This window comes from Poecile atricapillus, chromosome 2 (genome assembly GCF_030490865.1).
Source record: "Poecile atricapillus isolate bPoeAtr1 chromosome 2, bPoeAtr1.hap1, whole genome shotgun sequence".
In the NCBI taxonomy this organism is placed as follows: Eukaryota; Metazoa; Chordata; class Aves; order Passeriformes; family Paridae; genus Poecile; species Poecile atricapillus.
Window position 1 is genome coordinate 140,189,069 of NC_081250.1, and position 23,366 is coordinate 140,212,434.

General features: G+C 42.2%; 1 protein-coding gene across 2 annotated transcripts in view; it reads right to left on the minus strand.

Moving 5' to 3' along the window:
- Positions 1-22,692, minus strand: part of SAMD12 (sterile alpha motif domain containing 12) — a 174,694-nt gene extending 152,002 nt beyond the window's left edge. Inside the window, exons 1-2 of one of the 2 annotated variants that reach the window (XM_058830833.1) lie at positions 22,310-22,684; positions 4,329-4,504 (exon numbers count right to left, since the gene is read on the minus strand). In XM_058830833.1, coding sequence (XP_058686816.1) covers positions 4,329-4,504; positions 22,310-22,634 — 501 coding nt within the window. In that variant the 5' untranslated portion in view covers positions 22,635-22,684. Of the gene's footprint in view, positions 1-4,328; positions 4,505-22,309 lie in introns of both variants that reach the window. The other variant, XM_058830834.1, reaches the window with a different exon arrangement.
- Between the last annotated feature and the right edge of the window lie 674 nt (positions 22,693-23,366).

A 23,366-nucleotide genomic window follows, 5' to 3' on the forward strand; every position in this document is an offset into this window, starting at 1 on the left:
GCCTAATACTGTCTTTCACACTGGCCTAATACTGTCTTTCTCATCAACCCATTCGATAAGCTTGACCAAAAAGGATAAACACTGTGTAGCAGACGCCTCTGATTAAAAAAACTGGATAATTCTTCTAGAAAATTACTTTTCCTAGTCCCTTGTTAGGGAACAGTACCAAGACATTTTTTAATTAAAGTAACTGACAATTTTAATATTTTTAGGAACTCTGTAACACCTTTGTTACTCAAAAGCCTTACTCTTCTGGGCTTGGACTGTCCACCACACGCTTGACGCCCACCAACCCTCCCAAATACTCAATGATCAGAGCAGAACCCTGCCAGGGAAGCCAAAGGAGCTGTTTCCACCCCAGTCAGTCCTGAACTGAGCCCAGTAAGTGGAGATGAATTCTTATCCTCTTGGTACTGAGCTCAGTCAGCCCTTCAGTGTTGTTCAATATAATTTTGAAAAAAAGGGTTTTTTTAAGAAAGCAAAAGCAACCAAAAGAACTAATGAGCTACACTGCAACAAAACATAGTCTACTGGTGTCTATATAGCACTTATCAACAGAAGACAAGATAAAAGCTTCTCACTTCTCTTACCAGTTTCTTTTCATAGTTTTTGTGAACATTTAAAAGGACTGTTAATTTCTCTCGAGTCAGATAAAAAAAACCTGCAATTGCTAACACAACATAAAAAGCCTAACAGCAGTAGTTGCCATTAAAAAGCCTTTATTATTTGCTATCGCTGCTACCATATAATGAGACAAAACGTGTCACCAGATATGCACACCTTACTTAGGATAGAAAACTCCCTGAATAAATAACCTCCTAATGAGCGACAGTCCAGATTTGGGTCTCATGCTCACCATCAACAAGGCTTTGTGAGTGCATCTTGTGGGAGGACTTGATAAAAGTCAATACTGCTGTAAGAGATCATTTTCTGAATCTCCTTAGAAAAGCTGCCGTCTGTTAAAGCCTATACTCAGAGAAGTACAGGATTACAAAAGTATAGCAGAACTTTTGTTAGCTTGTTTTTAACAGAACTCTACTCTGTGAATATGGTATTAAAACCAAACAGATCAGACATGAGAGCCAGAAGAAGCATTTCAATGAAAAAAGATAAGAAGTCCCAAAACCACTACTACACATAGTAGTGGTTAAATATAGGTGGTTTTAAAGAAATAATTTATATTCTTAAAATGTATATTAAAAAAACCCCTTGCTTTCTCTAGTAACTTTTACTGCTCTGTGAAAGTGACCACTCAAAAGCCTGAATTGTTTTTATATACCAGGAATGAAGAAAAATCAGTTACTGATCAAGAAAAGATGTATATTGATATACATAAATAAAAAATGAAGCATTTATACACATCATTTATTTTCCTTAATTTGTATTCTATCCTGTACATTATCAGAGTCTGACTAGATTATGGACATCAGTTTAGCTATGAATAATCTTGCTGGTTTTGGACTTGCTCATATTTGTAACAAGGTGGTTCCTTAGGGAACCAGCTGAGGGAGACTAAGATCATTTTTCCATTTTCCATTATAATTCTACCTCAGTCAGCCTATAAATACTAAATTTCATATTCATTAGGAATTTATAGATGAGTGATCCTTTACTGGAGCTACACTTCCTGTTGTCTGCATCCCAAATATAGAAACAAACACTTGTACTCCCATATTTACGCTACAGTAGCTGCATAAAAAGGAACTTGAAATCTGTCTGTAACCCATGAGTTACTACTGTTCTTTAATCCCACAGCTGAGGACAGAAGAGAAAGGACACACTTCATTAGAAAGGAGATTTTGTTTCTTTGGACAGCAAAACCAGATGTTTAAAGTGCTGGAAGTGGTCTCAATGACAAATTAGAAAACTAAAAGCAGGAACAAGGGCCTAGGAGGCATCTTAAATTATATTCAATATATTGCACTGCTTTGTGCAACACAGGTCTCACTACTGTGAGTAGTGAATATGAAGTATGTGTCAATATTATTTGAATACGTAGGACTGCAAAGAAATCCTTTTAAAAACAACTGTGCAATGGAAATATAAAACAAATGGCTCTGCTCACAATGTTTTATTTACAAAACTTTCCTGAATTTCTGCTTATCTTTCCACTGTACATATATGATTGCATGAATGAAGTTTCCTAATAACAGCTTAATTCAACTCTTACAGCTACACAAGCTGAAGTCCAACTCCATATTCACATTTTAGAGGACAAAGCAAAACAATATTTAAATTTAAGGCAGAGCAAGCCAGCAAAGACTGGCCACCTCAGGCTATAACATATGAATCCAGATGAGAAACATCACTAAATTATTACACACATAAAAGACAGTTACTAACAAGGCAGCAATAAATTTAGAAAAACAGTCCATTTCATTTGCTTGGTGATATTATGCTAAGCTTATTCCATTAAGCAAAAATTCAGTTTGTTTGTTTGTTTTTAAATCTTAAGCATGTCCAGTTTTCTAAATAAAGCTACTGCAATCAGATGTGGGAAACCAACAATTGATTTCAGCATCACACTTCCCCTCTTCTCCAGTTATCTCCAAGGAGCAAGGACAGCCCATTTTATAGTCATAAGTCCAACAATCACAGCTCAGACAATGAAAACAGGCTCCCATACATTAAATCACTGATGTATTTCACTCTTTTTTTATTAGGATAAGTCTTTTTCAAGCAAAGACAAGTTTGATATGACTGTATTACATGTCAACTACACACGAGCCCATCCTCAACTGGGAGCCCTATTGCACCATTTAGATTCTTCACTTCCAAGCTTGTAAGATCTCCCAGTTTAATACACCTCCTCAGCTTTCAATACAGGGCAGATTTTCATCTGCTGATGTTGAAACATGAGCAGTGTTAGCTTGCCTTCGTGAAAAGCTGGGCAAATGCCTTATTAGCTGAGCTTTGTCTCAAAACCCATCCAAGATCTGCTGGTCTTGTTACAAAATGGGTATTTCAAAGCAGTAACCACAAACCTGTTCTCCAAGGGTTCATGACAAATCAGCAACGTGCTTGATAATTGGCTACCAAAGAGATTGCAAGTAGCAGGGGTTTTTAATTGCTGCAAGCCTGTAATGGAAGATCTAGCTTGATGCATTAAGTCAGAATGAAATTAGTTAAATTGTATTAATTTTAAACTAGATATTTTAGATAAAAATTAAAAGGAGAATTCATACCAAGCCTTTGTTGTCAAGGCAACTGCTCAAATAATTTAATACTATTTTATTCTAAAAGTAAAATACATCACAACCATATGTGTATTATTTTTTAGGTTTGTTGTACTGTTGGCAGTACAATTTGTTCAGTCATTGAAATAATTCCTATTGCCTTTTTGAACCTCTAAAAAAAAGGCACACATTTTATTTGCTCTAATAACTCTCAAAGTGTCAGATTCAGTAAAACCTCAATTTTCCACTCTGCAGAAATTACCCTCAAACTCCTGGTTTTAGGCCTTTAAGAATCAAAAAGACTGATAAGGCTTTTAAAGACTGTTTCCCAATTATTTTATAACACTCTCTTATCTTTCCTTTCACTCTGAGACCCGTTTCCTTGGTTAGAACCTGGTGCTAGTAATTCCAAGCTTATGGGCTCAATCCTTGTATCAGCCATTCACTTAGGAGTTGCATTTGATAGTCCTTGTGGGGTCCCTTCCAACTCAGAATATTCTGTGATTTCAGTTAAAAATGTATCTAATATGACAAATTACTGTCCTATACCAAAGTATCTGGAGTACACACATTCATTGCGCTCAGTAGTCATGTCTGCTGCACTCAGACAAGAAGCAGAAGCTTATGAGTAAGGACAGATTTGTTTTAAGGAAGTCATCTCTGAACTATGTTTGCTCACTTTCATACCAGACATGAAAGACCTGGCTTGGTATTTTACCTAAAATGAGTTAACAGATTATTAAAATCAGTCACCCACATAAAAATCCACATATTCATATATCCATAGAACTTTTTCCCTCCTTTACCTGCTCCAAAAAAAAGAAAAAGTAAACAAAAAAAAAAAAAAAAAGAAAAACATATCTGTGCCATTCTGCTTGTTATCCAAGTCATTTGGAAAGTCTCCACAGTGCCTGTGAGATCCCATTATTTTAAAAACAGAGATCCCATTATTTTAATTATCTTCATTTAGAGAAAAATAGAATAGTGCAATATCCAAGATGTGTGTTTGCTACAACTCCACAGCAGTACCTTGCTTCTGTAACACCCACTTCCTCAGACTGTTATAAATGTTTTTTAAGCAGCAGCCAAGACGTCAAGAAGCCTAGATTCTTAAAGACTCACCCAAATAAATAAGCATGCAATCCTACCTACCTTAGATATTTCCGGCTCCACTTGTCTCTTGGGTGTGCCTTTTGACTCAGGCCCTTTTGGAGTACCAGTGTTCTTGACTGCAGGTGAATCAACTCCTTCACCTTCAAGCTGCAGATTAATACCTTCTGTGGGGACAGGGTGATCAATACCATTTGGATTCAGATTGCAATGGATAGCTGGGGAAAAAATATGATAAACACTGCTTTAGGAAAGAAGAACCCAATGGTTCAAACATTTAGCACAAACTACTGAGAAGTGCCATGTGGTAACCAGAGCTATGTCAGACCAAACCAAATGAACCATCTGTACCTTGATGTGGATTCCAGGTGAGATATTTGAGAAAGAAAAGGAGAGGAATGCAGCACTGTATAAATTTATTTAGCACAGGCTACGGTGTGGAACTGGGCTCTGCTCGATTCACTGGAGCATCCACGACCCTCAACTTAGAGCTTTCATTAAATGTTCATCATCCAACCATACATTTTTCTCCTTTCTAGGCTAAAAAATTGAAGGTTTTCTATTACATTTTCAATTCCTACAACGTTCTAGGTCTTAACGTGGGTACACATTAAAGTAAGCCATGCACAAAATAATCAGCAAGTCAGTCTCTGCACAGAGTAATGACTTATCCAGCTGATTATGTCTCCTTCAGTCCTTTGTAACACTGCAAGTTACCACCTACACCATCCTAACAAGCAAGAGAGATGTACTCCCTGGCAGTATATAATGAGGTAAAGGACTAATGATAGCAGAATAAGGAAAGCATCCAGAGAAAAAAATAAGACAAATGCAAACCATACAACAGAAACACCCATTTAGAACTATGGCAGTAGCTTGTTTTCTGCCCAAATTTTCACTGTTTCAGCACTCACATAGATAGTAGTAATTTTAAAAATGTGCGAATCCTGAGGCAACTTCCCCTTTATGTGACTGACTTTTGCATTTATGTTCCTGCATAACTGCATTACTTTTAGTGCTACTTGTAATTAATGGTTCCAACTTCCCCTGTGTACAAAAGAACTTTGCTCAGATACTGTGGTGCAATGTTTGACAGATCTGAATAGAAACCTAAACTATAATGTACAGCCAAAATAAAAGTTGCCCTTTTACTCTTGCTTGGCTTAGAAGCAAAGGGTGGGGAGCTGGGGAAGGAATCAGAACTACCAGTTTCTACCAGCTACAGATCAGCCCTTGAAAGCCTCTCACAGGAAACTGGCTCAAGCTGCCAGTGAAAGCAAAGGGTTCTTTAACTATAACACCTTTTGAAAATCTATTCAGCTTAAATCCCAGAGTCTTAACTGAAAACTTTGAGCCTAAATTACAGCAATTCCTTGGTAGTGAATTAAAGCAGAGGTCAAAATGTTGATCATTTTCCCTTGGGATCTTTAAAAAATCAAAATATTTCTAAGAGAGAAGTGATCTCTGCAACCACTACAATACCTACATCAGCAAGCCAGGGACAGGAACACCTCCTATGGTAACTTAAAAAGAAATTAGATTCTGTGGTTTATATTTACATCAGTGTGCCTCAAGACACCAGAAAAATTCTCTCTCTCCTAGATTATATCCACCTACTATTATCTAGCTCCTCTAGATCATACTTACCTACCCAAAAGAAACAACTACTAACTTCTTTGCCTAACCTCCAGACCACAGAAAGATAGATGTGATCCACCAAGACTGACTATTTTCACAGCACAATGAGAATGAAAACTGTTTTGTTAGTAACCTAATTAACTCCCCCCGTACAAAAAATGTAAATATATCTTAACCAACTTGTAAAAATACACCCAGCATACCCTGCTCCAGCAAGGGTTGATCAGCAGTGAAAAGACATTTGGTATCAAATGCGATCCATAAAAATCCCTCCAATTGTCTTCTGCAAGGATCTTGCCTAGGTAGCTGAGTAGGAAGACTCCTAGAGACACCTTTGAAACACTAACACACTACAGTAACATTCAGAAACAGGCCAGTTTTGGCTGATGATTCCAGTGGTCACCAAAGAGAAATTACATAGCACAGTGGGACTTCAAACTGCCTGGAAGAACACTGCCAGCAGCAAGTTTCCTGCAAATTGCAACTCCTCCCTTCCCAGTGCCCCCAAACAACAGAGATCAGGGAGGAGGTGGCATGGGCTGAACAAGGAAACCCTTCTGGGTTGTGGCACTAATTTACCGTGCATAGAGGGAGCAAATGATAGAGGTTTCGATAACATGGCAGCATGATGACTAACCTTATCTCCTTCTGCGTTTAACCACATGACACACTTGGTGGATAATGGAAAGGCCGTGGATGTTGTCTACCTGGAGTTTAAGTAAGACCTTTGTTATTTGTCTCCCACAGCCTTCTCCTGGAGAAATGGCTTTTCATGGCTTGGATTGGTGTACTGTTCACTGGGTAAAAACCTGGCTGAGTGGTGAGGCCCAGAAAGTGGTGTGAATGGAGTTATATCAAGCTGGCAACTGGTCACAAGTGGTGTTCCCCAGGGCCAGTTCTGTTTAACAGCTATCAACAGTCTGGATGAGGGATAATAGCTATCAACAGGATGAGGGAATCAAGGGTACCCTCAGTTGCAGGTGACACCAAGTTGGTTGGAGTATTGATCTGCTGGAAGGTAAGAGGACTCTACAGAGGAGTCTGGACAGTCTGGAGGCCAGTGGTACTTCGTCAACAAGACCAAGTGCTGGGTCCTGCACTTGGGTCACAACTCTATGCAGTCCTACAGGCTGGGGAACAGTGGCTGAAAATCTGCCCTTGGAAAAGGACCTGGAGGTGCTGGTCAACAGTGGCTGAACATGAGCCAGTGTGTGCCCAGGTGGCCAAGAAAGCCAATGGCATCCTGGCCTGGATCAGGAACAGTGTGGCCAGCAGGACCAGGGCAGTGATCGTCACGTACTCAGCACTGGTGAGGCCACACCGTGAGTGCTGTGTCCAGTTCTGGACCACTCACTACAAAAAGGACATTGAGAGGCTGGAGTGGGTCCAGAGAAGGGCAATGGAACTGGGGAAGGGTCTGGAGCACAGGTCTGATGAGGAGCTGCTGAGGGAGCTGGGTCTGCTTGGCCTGGAGAAAAGGAGGCTCAGGGGACACTTGATCACTCTCTACAACTCCCTGAAAGAAGGCTGTAGCCAGGTGGGGGTCGGTCTCTTCCTCCAGGCAACAAGTGACAGGATCAGAGGAAAAGTCCTCAAGTTGTGCTGGGGGAAGTTTAGACTGGATATTAGGAAAAATTTCTTCATGGAAAGGGTTGTCAGGCATTGGAACAGGCTACCCAAGGAAATGGGGGAGTCATCATCCTATTATTTAAAAAAAACATGTAGATATGGCACTTCAGGACATGGTTTAGTGGTGGCATTGCCAGTGCTGGGTTAAGGGTAGGACTTGATTTTAAAGCTCTTTTCCAACTTCAATGTTTTTATAAATCTATAAGTACCTGGATGGCTTAAAAATGAAATAAGTCACTTGGCAAGATGCTGCTTGACTCTTAGCCCATCATGCATTCAAGAATAATGAATGCTAGTGCTTTTTCAGCAGGGCCTTTTACTCAGCTCCTTCAGGATACAAAAGAGAAAAAATAGAAGAGGTTGCTAGTAACTACATAGATACCCACTGCCTTTTAACTGAAAATAGGTGAATGGTTAAAAGAAACACAGGCTGTCTTAGGGGACTTTTTCAGAGTTCCCAATATTGAAGGGGGGGGGAGAAGTGGGGAGAGATAACTTTTTTTTTCCTAGGGGTATTAATCTCCAAAGGAGAGTAAGTATCTTAGACATTTGGCAAAGCTTATCTTTCTTTATCATGACACATCTTTAGGTAGCCAGCTCTATTATTTTCTTATAGTGCTACCTCCAACCCTCAGCTACCCAGATAATAGGAGCAAGGAGTATTTCCTTGCACAGTCTGTTGCTTCCTGTTACCACACAGATCTGTCTTTGCGGCAGACAGAGGTGGAGCTCTTGCCTCCTTTTAAATGCCAATATAAACCAAAATAGTTCCTTTTCCAGATTTGTTAAAGGCAGCAAAAGAGGTCAATGTTTGGTCAATAATTTATTCTCTTCCTAAATCCACATCTTATATAATTTTAGCTAGATAAGGTCAGCTCTAAACCCAGGATCAACTATCAAACCTAATGGGGCTTGGTGAGCTGACAGCACCCAGGACTAACATCCCATAGAGCTGAGTCTAAACAGCTCTTAGCAAATAATCACAAATTACTAACTTCACCACAGCTCAAGCACTCTGACTCTCTTAGCTGTCACATCTTGAATGTCTTTTAGGAATTAATGGCATTCATCTGGGAAAAAAAATCTTTCTCCAGACAAAGTAGTTTCTAGCTAAAGTATTGTTCAGACCATTACTCCTCCTTAGCCTGGTATTGGCTAACGCTAGTTCATCCTGCCCTCTGCATTCAGACTATTTTCCCACACTGGTCCTTTGACGATATCCCTATTGCCTCAGCATCTCTTCATTCTACCAAACTGAGTCCACCTCACCAGTCCCAAATGTTAACAGTACATCAAGACAACAAACATCCTCCAAATCAGTTCACAGTATCAGCCTAATACCACTATCAGTAGTATCATTAGATTTTGAAACAGAATCCCTTCCAATATTCTTCCATACAATCTCAATATTCATGTATCATCCACAACTCAGTCATACAACCCTTCAACCAGATTCAGATCACTTATATTCTCCTTTCCCTGCTGAAAACCCCTCCTCAGTTGATTAATCTCTCTTCATGCTCCCCCAGCAATTATTGTTGAAATTGTATTGAAAGCTTTCTGTGGTGGGAACATTTTTTCCCTTTGAGGAAGGAGGGTGGATGCTCTGTAAAGCTCTGACTGCACAGCAAAAAGCACATAATGAATGGTGCTGGCTGACACGATAACACAGATCCACAGATTACATTTACAAAACAAACTATTATTTAAAACAAAGGTACTTAAGTGCTCTTGTACTCGTAACCTAGTGGTAAAGCTGAATTTAATGGAAAATATCCACTTTTCTAGAACCTCAAAAGACTGCTGAGATCTGACAAATTATTAGAGTGAAAAGGTCTGTGAGAAAAATAGTAAGTGGAGCATTCAAAATGGAAAAATGACCCCACATCTGTCCTAAAAATCTAGGATGCAATACACTGTGTACTTTTTATACATGGTGGAACACAAACTCAAGTCCTTTCCATGTATACAGAGCAAGATAATTTGTTGCTCTGTAGAAGCTGGCCCATACATGTGAGCCAGTTCCTTGCCCACACAGATCTTTCCAGGGTGCATATGTGATTTCAAAGAAGAGCTCACAGGGCAACAAAAATGCTCTGCCCCCACCACCTCCCCCCAGCTACCTTCCTCCCATGCATGCTGCCTCCCAGATGGCAAGCAGCCAAGAGACAGCTTGTCTGAGCATGCTTGATGGTACACAGAAGCCACTAAGAGTCATCGCAAGTTACTGGCATCTGGGGCAAGCCTTGTCTTTTCCTAGAGGGTACTCTGTGAATCCTGTCTGGAAAAAAGCCTGAAGGCACTCTTCAAAACACAGCCTTGATATATCTGAAGTTTTGCATGGGCAGATGGAAAGTCTTTGTCTCTCCATCTGTAGGCTCAAGGCTTAGCAGATAAATCTATGATCAATCGCTACCTCTGTGCACTCACTGCCTACTGTGTCAAACATTTCATAACTACGTGTTTCAGTGGGAATACTGCTGGCTGCTTAAAACTTTAAGCAGATCAATTAAGGCTACATTAGAGCACATTTGGCAAGTACTTGAGTTACATGCAATAACAATTGTTCTATTCTAAAAAGCGATCGAGTAAAAATAGCATCTTCTTACTCATGTGCCCTGTTCTGTGTGCATCATAGTCATATGCTAGCTTTTGCTATTCAGAGACAAAAAGCAGGCACAGGAGATACCCACCCAACCTCTAACAATCCTTACAAAACTTCATGTGTCAAATACTGGCAACCTTGCAAGCTCCATTTTATGAATTCATTCCACAGACTTATCTGCATAATGCTAAGAGGTAAATCCATACAATCAACCATGTTGGTGGATTTTATGCTATTCCCACCATAAAATAACACATTATTGAAAAGGACAGACAAAAGTTCGTCCATATAGCCTGAACATTAACAAACTCAGACTGGATACAGCAGGGACCTTATAAAAAGGGTCCAAATATCTTTTCAGTCATTTCGGTAGTCACAAAGATTTATCAAGTATTTCTAGGGAAAAAGATCTTTGGACAGCAGCTCTCACTGGACTTGTTCCTTCCATCTCTGCCCATTTCATTATCAAAAGCAAATCAAACCTCCAACCACATCAGATTCTGCAGTCAGCATTTTCAATTAGAGTTCTATACACTTCCTGATGCTGCATTTCAATCCAGAGTAGTCAGACAGAATCCCTGAGGCTTTTTGCTTGCCTTTACTCACAACCTGCTATACCTGGGTTGATCAGAGAGGAGACATTCACACTGAAAACACTTAAGTCTTATTCAGATTGAGATTCAGATTGGTCCTCACACCAACGAAATGAGCAAGATGGATCTGCACTGCAAAGCCCTTCCTGTATTTCAAGAAACTTATACTTCATTAGTAGCTCTGCATATCCCTAGAAAATATGGGATTATTTCAAAGATATCTGACCTGAGCAGTTAGTACCACTCCTACAACAGTAAAAAAAAAGATTAAAAACAACAAATAAAGATGGCTTTAATGTGTACTATAAAGTTTAGGACTATTTTGATGACTTTGTCTGGCAGAAATTTCTTCCACAGTAACGAGTTTCTGCAACTTCTATGGATGGTCCATCTGCCTCATCAATCAGCTTCTAGTTTTGAGAAACTGTCTGGCTTTTGCCTACTAGAACTACCTCTCCATACACATAATATAAATTTGCACAGTTGCCCCAACACATCACTTGGAACCAGCTGAAAATGCAGTCAAAGTTTCACATGAATACAATCTGCTGCTTAGGTTGCAACCTAGTAAATACTGCTGGCAACCTGCTGAGCAAGTAAATTCAAGATTTTGCCCACTCTGTTCCTCAAACCTGTCTAATGCCCACCAAATCAGCAGCACTCAGAGCAAAGAAGCCCAGCAAATCAGTCAGGACCTTTTTTACTTCAATATAAGTCACATGAATTTATCACAAACGTCCTGTACGGCCGAAATCCCAAAGTACTTAACTGAAGTAATATTGGTGTATAGCTATCTGCTTCTGTTGGTCAGCATCAAAAAGCAGCATTAAGCAATTCCAAATATGCTGTGCCAAAAGGCAGGCCAGTATTGAGCTGTGGAGTGCACTGTAAACTGCTGCTACTGATGAGCTGTACATGTAGGTTTGAGTATAAAACTCAAAACTGGCAGCAAGGCTTGGCAGACAGACACACACCTGTACCTGTACGTCCCTCCAGTGAGTTGCTTGTCTTATTAGCCTCTTGTTATAATGACTACTCATCATTAATCAAACAAAAAAATGGCTTCTTACAAGACATGAATTTTACAATCAGTTCTTTGTTAAAGCAGTGGGACATGCCCAACAGCTGGGCAGTATCTTGAAGGGCAAGATAAGTGACAGCTCAGCAGCAAGGAAGTGGACATTGAACCAGGTCAAGAGGGCAGGAAGGGCAGACCAAAGAGGACACAGGTGCAGGAAGTGGACAGAGGTAGAAGGAGATAAAGTGTTCAGAGGAGGAGCATCCATTTTAATTTGTAGCTGTGACTTGTTAGGCTTTTGCCTTTTTTACCTCTTTAGAATTACTATTAGCAAGAAAATTTAAGGTAATGGCATTCCTGAGACAACTATCCCTGAACATGTCTAGCTAGACAATGGGGTAGTCATCCCATGGTATCAAGCCAATTACTACTGTAAGGCATTCGATCTCTCCAGAAACAATGAAAAAAATACCCAAAACTAAAGCCAAAGAAGAATACAGAAAAAGTATGTTTTTTGAGACAAGCTACTATACTTCACATACATCTCTCTAAAAAAAATTTATCCGTAAAATGCTATGAAGTCTTGTACAGCAACAGAAATATATCAAGAAATCAGAATGAGTAGCTTAGCACTTTCATATCTGGAATCAAACAAAACTTATAATTTGGTTGAAGGCCAAACAAATCTTGAGTGTAGAGATAAGAGATCCCTTAGTTCTTCACAGAACAGAAACACTAAGCCCAGAATAAGAAATTATCTTCTTGTAAGTGTTGAGTTTGCCTTCTAAGACCCTTATCCCACCAGGATATGTATATAATTAAGCTTCTTCAGCTAAAAAAATTCCTTATGTATTTTTTACAGTTTTCCTAATGGAAAGTATTTATTATATGTATGGCAATATCCACTTACCATCTCTTATCTCACAGACTTTAGCAAATGCTGTAAACAGTTTCTTTTACACCTGCTCTTCAGGAGACAGACTGCATGTCATCACTGTGCTAGATAGACCTTTGTGTCTCAGCAATGCAAGTTCAGCCTTTGTAACAGCAACAAGATTTCATAATACAAAGCAGACACAGTGATTGGACAGCCAAATTATTTCAGATGCATTTTCTCATTCCATTTTAATAAAAGTACACTTGGTACAAGCAGCTCTTGAATTCACACTAGCAACAGAGGCTCATTGAAAAATGAGCCTATTCAGTGAATAAATAAGGCCAGGTTACCACAAATTCTGTACAGGTATAGATGAATAGGAGAAAACTGACACATAAGGGGTCCATGTGAGCCATGCAATTAACTTAGAGCAAAATGGATCTTAGTGAACAAAGCAGTAAAAGACAGTAAGTAACATGCATCACCTGCACATAAAAAACCAATTTAAGATATGGATTGAAGTACAAAATAGTTGGTTATTTGTTTTGCATACTAGTAAGTCAATACTAGTAGGTCAATAAGAAAGCTTGTGCAAGCATCTACAAGGATTCTCCTGAATAGTGAGGAACTCTGGATTTCAAGACTCTGAGATGCACAAAGTTGCATGCAAAGAAGGTGCTACAAGAGATAAGAATTGTAAGTATGAAAAACAAAGAAAATCAATTGGCAGGTAGAGAGACAGACCTAAAATAATTCTCTCTCACAAGGATAAGTATTCACCATATATTACAACTGTCAGTCACCAACTGACTTAGGCAAACTCCAGACTAGGTACCACTGTTGTCCTAAGGATTTTGCAGAGAAAATGGAGAGATAAAAAAAGAGTAAAAAACACACCTGGGTATGCAACGAGTCTGCATTAGTTCCACTGATCTTGGAAGAAACTTGTCTTGCAGCCACTGATTAGGAAGTTGGATAGTCATGTTTCACCACAAGTTATATTTCTGAGAATGCCTTAAGTCCTAATAGCACTACTATTCAATTCTATAATCAGCTAACATTACATCAAAAACTTTTTTAAAACACTAACATGCCTACCCAGCACACAAAGAACAGCTCAGACACAAAAAGGTTCTTTATTATGGCATCAGAGGTGTGCTGCCCCACACATGCATCACAGATCTCTGACTTTGGCCTACTCATGAAAGCTGGTGTCTGCTGAACATGTAGCACAGAAATGGCTGTGATTCAGCTGTGAATCTGGGCTTTATTTCTTGTCCCATGAATGAAACACAGTCATCAAAATGCAAAGGAAAATATTCATTCTTACTAGCATAACTAGTTTGAAATCTGGCAGTTGACTTCTGTTTTCAGTCCTGGCTTTCTCTCAACTGCCTAAAAGTCACCTCCTTTATCATTGTTCAAGGCTATCCCTTGTACACTTAACTGAAGAGTCTGGAAAACGCCTTCTTTCCTTCCCCCGGTAAAATTCTTCACCTCCTACTGCTTGCTCATACCACTGTATCCTACTCACTCTAGTACCCCAGATGATTTGTGTAGCAACAAACTGTCAGCCAAGAGCACACAGAGGACAATCTCAGAGAAAGCTTCTATTGACACACATTACAATTCTCTTTCTTTATGTTTATGAAACAGTGTTGGGGGTTACAGCATTATTAAAAGTCTCTTTCTTGCTTTTACTAGGTTATTTGCAGAGAAGCAAATCAACTCAACCAAAATCCCCTCTGGGGAAAGAAAATAATTAAAAAAAAAAAAAAAAAAAAAAAGCCATAAAGACAGGGCAGAGGAGTGAAAATCAGTGAGGGAATGGAGGGAAATAATAATCTGAATGTTCAGCTGAACAACAGGAGCTAGCACATTATATAGAGTTGGATAGGGCTGCACTAAAGACCAGCTAAAATCCACACTGTCTTCCTCACACCTTTATTTCTGTCAATCACATACTCCCTGCAAGCATATTAGATCCTGTAATTGAATGCAGAAGTCACTTCAGCCCGAGTTCAGACCCCTGCACACCTCCTTGCTTCATCCAGGAGGAGCACAAACTAGGGTGAATTCTTATTGTTTCAAGCAATGAAGCTGCTCATAATGCCAAGTTTAGCTCATGCTGCACAGAGAACATGCAGGTATTCACAGCAACTGCCTCACTCTTTTTATAGTCCTTTTGCAACAGGACACTTCTGGAGAGAGAAGGAGGACCTTATGCAAAGGAGGGAACATAAAACCTACTCAAGGCAGAAGCCACTAAGGCTGACATCTCTAGACCTAACCTGCTTCAGGTTTTCCTAAACATCTCTCAGACCATACTTTACCTAATTTACAGAGGTTAGTACAGGTGTTTCCAACCCTATCTGCCATGGAGAATTGGTGTTTTCCAGGATGGCATTTCTACAGATGCAGCCTAATGCGGGGTCCTCCTTCCCCAAATCCCATTGACCAGAGCACACAGAGTTCCTCTTACAGAGCAGTATGAGTTCTTACATACTAGGAAAAAGAAAGCTATATATGACATCATGACCCTGACTGTTAATATTTTTATAGCTCAGTACCTAATTCTCCATCTCCTCTCTGTTTCTGGGTTGTCCTGACCAAATTTCCCTCTCAGCTACTCAATGCAAATCAAATTCTTGTGATGAGTGGAATTGTTCCGGACACACAGCAAATGAGCTAGACTTTGTCATGAAAGTTGTCAAGCTGGGTCAGACTAGAAGTCTAGCCCTTTACATCACTGCTTAACAGCGTGAGAGCAGGGCATACATGAATTGATCAAGCCTTGGCACATTAGGAATGCCCCCAAGGTTAAAAGTGCACCTGGGGAACTCCTGTGTTATTTCCTTTTTTAATTTAAAGCAGAAAAACCCTACAGCTTCATTGTTCTGCCTTGTGACCTAGTTCCTTTTTCCACCTTCTCCACACCATTCACCAAAGCCTAAGGATTCTCTCCATGGTCATCTCTTTTCCAAGCTAAAGAATCAGAATCTTTGTGACCTGCCCATCTCTTTTCCAAGCTAAAGAATTATAATATCTGTAACCTGCCTTCAGAGAACACACCATATCTCTGACCAGCTGACAATTCTTTTCTGTATTCTTTCTAGTTCTCTCCTTCTTTTAGGGTGTGGCAAGAAAAAGCTTCAGGGAACATTCACATTACAAGGGAAAATATGCAATGATACAGAAACAAAGACCTCTCTTGCCTTGTTCTGAGCTCTCCTCATAGTTCTTGAAATCTTATTTCCTATTTTGACCAGCACCAAACCAGACAGTTTCAGAAGACTTCAAAATTACTCGATTTTCTAGCCCTTTTCTCCACCTTTGCCTTTGGCGCTTTCCAGAACTACTCCCTCTACATTCTCTACATGTTTTGAGCAGATAATTGATGGCTGAGCTCTTCAATTGTTAATCTGCAAGGGTAAATACCTGTATCCATTCAAAGGCAACAGCTTTCATGAGACATAACCCACAATAGGATTGCTCAGTTTTAAATTCTGAGTATCTCTTGTTCACAGAAAGGGGCATTCCATGAGAGATCACACAGTCTGGACAAAAGGAGAGACAGTCAAGTTAAAAAACGGCACAAGAGGGTAAAGCTGTCTCAGCCAGGACAACAGAGAAAATTGGCTCTAAAACCAGGCACAGTATCCTACCAGATCCACAGATGCAATACTCAGTGAACTGAAAAGTAGCCTTTTAGCAATTCTACTACCTCTGCAAACCAGCTGTATTACTTTCAGGGACCAATGGGCAAAACAAAAACTTACAGTGCTCCACAGACACCCAGTTCTGCACCTACCAGCAAGCCTGCACAGAAGATATCTTGGACAGAAACCTCTCCATGCTTATCAGCTCAACAACCAGCACCAGCCTACAGCTCTTATGCCATCCACAAACAGTGTCTTGCTCTAAGCCAGTCACTGATGTTCTCCTGCCACAGCCCTTGCGACACAGCAGTACTGGGGAGCATTAGAGACTGGCTCTAAGCAGCTTGCCCAGACCTCATACACTCAGCCTCAAACAAGAGAAACAAAGTTACACAGCCTCCTTGGATGTTGCCTGCCATGCTTCGATATAACAGAAGAACAAAAAAAAGAAACCCCAAAACCCCTCGAGAACAGTTCTATTTTATAGTTTCCACCTAAGCAGTAAACATGAGCTCTTACAGTGTCACTACAGGTTTTGTCAATACTTAGCAATAGTATGTTGGGAAAAGCATCCAAAGTCTAACTCATCATTTGGTCACTTGCCTTCCCTTCTTGGTGGAGAAAGCAAGCCTTCAAAGCATCACTCCTTCTCTTTGCCCATATATTACCATCACCTGACAAGTTTTAACCTTATGATGGGATTCAATTGTACTGAACCAGTAAATTTATATTAATCAGTGTCCTTGAGCTTCTAAGTCTTACAAGTATTTTATAGGGTAAGGTCAAACACTCAAGGAACTGTATCTAAACTGGTTAACATAAAAGTATTTCCAAGTTTCCAGAAACACTCTTATCCTACAACTAAATTGCATCCAAAGGAAACACAGTTTCACACCAGGTCTATACTTGGTACCTTGATTCCTGCCTAATATGGGTTCATTTGTAAAGGCAGTGAGGGTAAAATTAACAAATAACTTCCCTAATATCCACCCCCCATTCAAACTGAATACACCCAAAGATACTCCATTGCAGGGTGATTCTTTGTTGCCACAGCTTCATTTTGGGGTCTCCAATTCCCACAATGGAGTGCATCTTCTGAACTTCAACTCACAGTCTCCCTTTCAAATGTAGCAACATAGATTGGAAAGCTCTAAGCAGTGGTTCAAAGCAGAGAAGCACAACACCCCCACCAGGTTGTATGCACAGTGTGGGGGCAGGCAGGAGGTGGAGCTGGTGTTGAGCAAGAAATAAAGGGGTATATGTTACAACCCAACAAGAAGGCTGGCACATGGATGTGGATAGAAGACCTATGTTCCAGTCTGGAATCCCATAATTGCTGATGCATTTTTGCAGTAAACAGTCAGAAAGTAACATACAGAACACAAAACCAAAGGCTGATGTTCAAATCTTATGCCTCACTGTCCAACATACCATTCAGCATTGGTCTTATCCATCTCTTCTGCTATGACCCAACATGACAGTTTCAACTGAAAAGTGGAAATTAGATGTGTCTCTCAGTCCTGCTTCCAACTGGCAGCTATTCCCAAGTCACATGTCTGAATCCCTCAAGCTAAGAAGTGGTTAGAAAATACTGGAAAAACCAAAAACATGATGGAAGCATGGGCTATTTTTGAATCACAAGGCTTGTTACCTCTTTGCTCCACAGGCAAGTAAGTGTGCTGAAACACCATCTTCTGGATCACATTCCCTGGAAACTTAGATATGGAGACATATCCAGTCTGAGCTCAAAGTGGGTGTAGAAATAAGATGAAGTTGAATAACTGAATACCTGTCAGAAGAGTTGTACTTTTGGGCACACCCTGGAACAGCATGATAGGTACCTACACTGAAAGCTGCTTCAAAGCTGTCCTCTGGGTGATCCTGAACTTGCTTTGACATTCTTGGCAGAGTTAGCATCGCACATCTATGAGCTCACCATATCTCAAGTCTCTGAAGAAACACATGGCAGCATTCAATATCCATGGAGTTGCTAGGCACTGAAGGCGTTCAACTAAGGTACATCACATAGCTGAAATTCACAGGATCACTCTGACAGAAGTTGGTTACAAGCTGCAAATAACTTCAGTCCTGCAGCAGCTAACCTGGATGCCACCCCACAGAATGCCCTAACCTCCTTTGAGTCTTAGTTTCCTTAAGGATTACCAAGGTTAAGGCCAGTCATTGTCATTTTATGTCAGCAAGGCTCCACTTCTTAATAAAAAATACTATCCCGTAGGAAGATACAGGGTCTCGATAGCGTAAGACCACTACAGAAGAGCCAGAGGAGATTGGAAGTTTACATAAACTTCCAGGAGGAGACCAGCAACAAATGTATGTGGCACTTTTCAAAGCCTATACACAGCAAGAAAGGTGTTAGACCAACCTTCATTAAACACCATGAAAGAACTCCATGATATAATTATCACTTTTCTTTGCAAAGGAATCTCAAAATCACCACAGATCTGAGTTGCAGGGGATCCAACAGAACTGTGTGGGATCACCTGCATGCAGACATCATCTGCTGGGTGCTGTCAGTCTCTCACTTTTCTGTGCAATAAACACTGGGGGTGGGGGGAGAAGTAATCACCATTTCTTTTACCCTTTACCTCTGCTGCACAAGAGCGAATTTAAAAAAAAAAAATTGAGAACGCTGTTGCAGAGATCAAAAGCCTTTTTCTACTGGCTCTGACCTAGTTCTTTCATTCTTACTAGAAGGAGAAAAAAACACTTAAAGGAACATTGTCAAAACTGTTGAGTATAAAAATAGACTTACCTTGGCAGTGCTCCCATCTCAATGGGCTCATATTAAGGAGTGCAAACTCACTTTCCTCATACACACACGCCAATCCTTTCATCAATCTGGAAGTACTGGCACCATACAGCCCAAAGGACCTCCCAGTCTACATAAACTCTTTCGGGACACTAAAGTATGCATTATATATAACCAGCAAAGAACTGTAGTATTCTCCAAATTCCCACTTCATATTTGTAAGTCTATCACTGTCAGCTATCCCAGTGAAAAAGTTTGGATATTTTCCTTAAGTAAACCAATGGACATTTGTTGCCATAGCTAAACTCCAGCCACCATGCTAAGACAGCTTTAAAATAATCAGGTTTGAGGAAGATTTCAGAAATTTGTTAGATAAAATAAGCCAATTTTTCAAAGACTTCCCAAAAAGTATAAGCTACTAAATATTTTCACCTTAACTACACAGAGCATTTCTGAAAGGAAAAACAAAACAAAGACTCTGGGTTCATGGCTGAAGCTGACAAGCAGGCAGTTTCCATAGAACAATAGCCCCGGCGGAGCTGGTGGGGCAGCGGATGTTGGCTGCGATCAGGAACTCCCGTGCTGCAGAATCCATGCCTCCCTTGCACCCCAGGGACCTTTCCACTCCCTGCCAGTTGCATCCCAGAGCCAAACACTTGCAAGTCTGCACAAGAAGCCAGTTGGCCCAACCATTCAAAGGCCTCGCATCACTGTAAAAGAAAGACCAGGAAGCCCATCCTATCCAAGCTCCCAGCTGACTACTTCAGAGACTGGAAGGCCTGACAACCTCATTTTAAACCTTATTTCCAAACTCCCAAAACTGCTGTACAGCAGGTTATGCTCTCAAGATCCCAAGCTGCAAACCAGGAAAGCATGCTTCCAAAGAAAACAAACAAATCAAACAGAAAACAAAAAAATCCCAATGTCTGCTCTTCCTGAGTCCAGGACATTTTTCTACAAAACTGTCTATGTAGAAGATTCAATGGCAACTGTACTTCAGACTAAAGCAGGGTCTGTACACTATGATGATCGGAGTTATGAGGAACAAGTAACCTCCCAGCTTTCCAAACAGAAGCAGTAATATCAAATGTTCCTTGATAAAAGTCACAGTTCAGGAACAGAACACAGCTCACACCCAGGGCTCCAATATGGCAGAAGATGCATTAAGAGAAAAGCAAGCTTTTAAGCACAGTCACAAAAAGAAACATGGTTCCAACAGAAAATGATGGATAATAAAAGGCCTGAAATATGAATGCACTACACACAAAGCAGTCTTGGCCACATGGCTACTTGTGCTGAAATAGTCATATTGCTGTGTTAGTGTGAAGGCAACAGAATAATGCAAAAGGCAAGAAAGTTGAGGGAGAAGAAAACAAAATGGGAAGAATGCAGAACATACAGACAAGAATGCCTGTTCTGAGACACCACAGCAGGATGCATCCTGGGGGAAGGAAATGGGAAGAAGGAGTTAAAGAAAAAAAATCCATCTCAGGAGAAGGGAAAGGCGCTGCTTCCCAAAGCTTTAGTAGAGCTTTCCTTCATTAATATTTACAAAGCTTTTAGAGATTCTCAGATGAAGGGCACTGCAGATATGACAGGAATTATTACAGACCTGAAAAGATCTAGCAAACAGACTGAGAAGGACTTCAAGTAAATAAAGGAGGATGACATTAGTGAGCACACAGAAACAGGGGTTGCTGCTGGCATATGAACCATCTGGTGCATGGCAGTCCATTTCATTTACTTACTTACCCACTACTGGGCACGCATGCCCAGTTCATGTCATTATGCTTTTGCCACCAAAGAAGTAATTCTTTTATCCAGGAACGCTACCTTCCTTCCTTGTATCAATTCCAGTCTTCAAAACTGCCATTCAGTAAAGCAGCCTGTGCCTAAGAAGTGTTTGCCTCATGGAGAGACACTTAGGATGAACAGCTTGGGATGTTGACAAACACCTTTCGAGACATAGTGGTCTTATTTATCTTTATTTGAATTTGCATAGGAAGTTGGTTTTTGAGGATGTTGAGTTCCCAACTGCCTCCAGGACATTTAAGTTTCTGCTGGACTATCATTTGCACTGTTCACTTGGGTACGCAGCAAAAGACAGCTTCAGCAGGATTTTCAGCAGTAAAGTATCTCTGATAGAACTATAGATTTCAGCATAACTGAGAAACAAAACTCACGGAAGTCTCAAGATGAGCACACAAAAATACTGACATACACTAAATTAAGCACAGGAGAAAAGGTCAGATGGCTGGTTTACAAAGGATTCTTGCATTTTCCCAAGGGCATCAAAAAAAGCAAGATGAGGCACAAACCCCAGGACTGTCACTGACTTAGTCTAAAGCACTAGAAAAACCGAGTGAATTTTGGAAGCAGACATCAGAAAAGCGGATCTGCCTTATACATCTCTCGCCTCCAACTTCCCAAATGACCCAATGGAAAGGGAACACACAGCCGGTGTTAGACGGCTCGAGGGAGCCCATTATTTACTGCAAGACCTAGCAAAGCATCCACCTGTCCAGGTCTTGGTAGCTGTCACCTCAGTTACCGAGTTACTTCCCCCTGAGCCGGGCACCTTATGAACACCTCACAGCTCCCGGCTACCCAGGAGCTAAGCATCTCGGCCCTTTGGCTTCTCCATCCCTCTGAGGGAAGGAGGGGCCGAGCACAGCTCTGCGCCCATGCTGAGGACGCTGGAGCTTCGTGGGCATCGCGGCCTCGAGGCAATTCGGGGATCTGGGCAGCAGCGAGGGACGGCGGCGTCTCGGCGCCCGCGGGAGACGGACCGGCGGCGGGGCGGGGGAGGCGCCCGGGGCTGAGCGCGGGCGCCGGGGCCGCTCCGGAGGGAGGCGGCGCAGGTCGGCCGCCCTTGCCGGGAGAGGCGGCACCTCCGGGCCCGCCGGGAAGTTGCCGACCGAAGCCTCCGGGCAGCCCCTGCCGCGTACCCCGCCGCGGGCGGGGGCGGCAGCCGCGGCCCGGCTCCACGACACCTGGTCCGGGGCAGACGCGGCGCTGCGGGCGGCCGGGCCGAGGTGCGCGGGGGCCGAAGGGTGCCCCGCGGGCGAGGCCGGGGCAGCCGGCAGCAGAGTGGCCCCGCCGGCGGACACTGCTCGCCCGCCGGACCGGGCCGCGCCGGGCCAGGACGGCCCCGCCACGGCGCAGGTGAGTGCCCGGGGGAGGAGACAGGGGAGGGACACCGGGGGCGGCGGGCAGGGGACGCGAAGCCCTTACCTTCCACCGCCATCCTCCCGGCCTCGCATAGTGCGCCGGCCGCCGACCCGGCCCCGGCGGCGCTGCCCCGGCCGCCCCCCCGCCCGCGCGGGCTCCGCTCATCTGCAGCCGCGGCGATCAACCTGCAGCTCTCTCTGACAGCGGGCGGGGCCGCGCCGCGGATCCCTGGGAAACGTAGTCCCGGGAAACGGGCTCCCGGCCAGGCACCGGCGTTCCCTGCCGCCGGCGGGGCCCCGGGGCGCCTCCGCGGGTCCCTGCCGGGCAGGGAGAGCAGCAGGGGGGCCGGCCGGGGGCTGTGAGAGGCGGTAGGGCTGGGGACCCCCATGAGGCGTGTGTGGAAGTGGGACCGTGCGGGCACCCTGCCCCAAGAAGCTTCATTTCACAGCTCTAGGATGTTTCTCTCCAGGATTTCAGTCATCTCAGACATGCAGGCTGACGGCTCCGGGATAAGCCCGTCCTGTCCCCGTGTAACCCCACGGCACTCCCTGGCCGGCCGGAAGAGTTTGCCCGCAGGGAAAGAAAAAGGCGCGCACAAAGCGCCGGGAACTACTGGCCAGCGCCTCACCGCCGGGTGAGGCCCTCAGTTTTTGTCCATCTTACCCACTCTGACAGGTCTTACAACAAATCCAGAAAATGAAGGAGATCAAGGACACAGTAGTGGAGCCATTGCTTCAGGTTCCCAGAAATCTTATACCAAACGGCCTGGCACCCTTAAGATCTGTCCTGGAAAAAAGCTGTGGGCTTGTGCATTTTGAAGTTTTATTTTGAGATATCAGAAGAGCTTTGAAGATTTTTTTTTCCACTTCAGAAGTAGACATTTTTTCATTTTAAGTGTATTAGTAAATATTAACTACCCAGAAAGAGTCTATGAGTTACTCTACTCACCAAAGTTGTGTCATTATTAAAATCAAATAGATTTACAACAGCAAATGGACTGAGTATACAAGGCCCAGATATGACATGAAAACAGTGCCACATGTTCTTTTTGTGTGTTAGCAGTGGCTGTGTGGTTAGGTTGTGGCTAATAAGTGTTATTTGTGACAGGTTATTTTTGCAA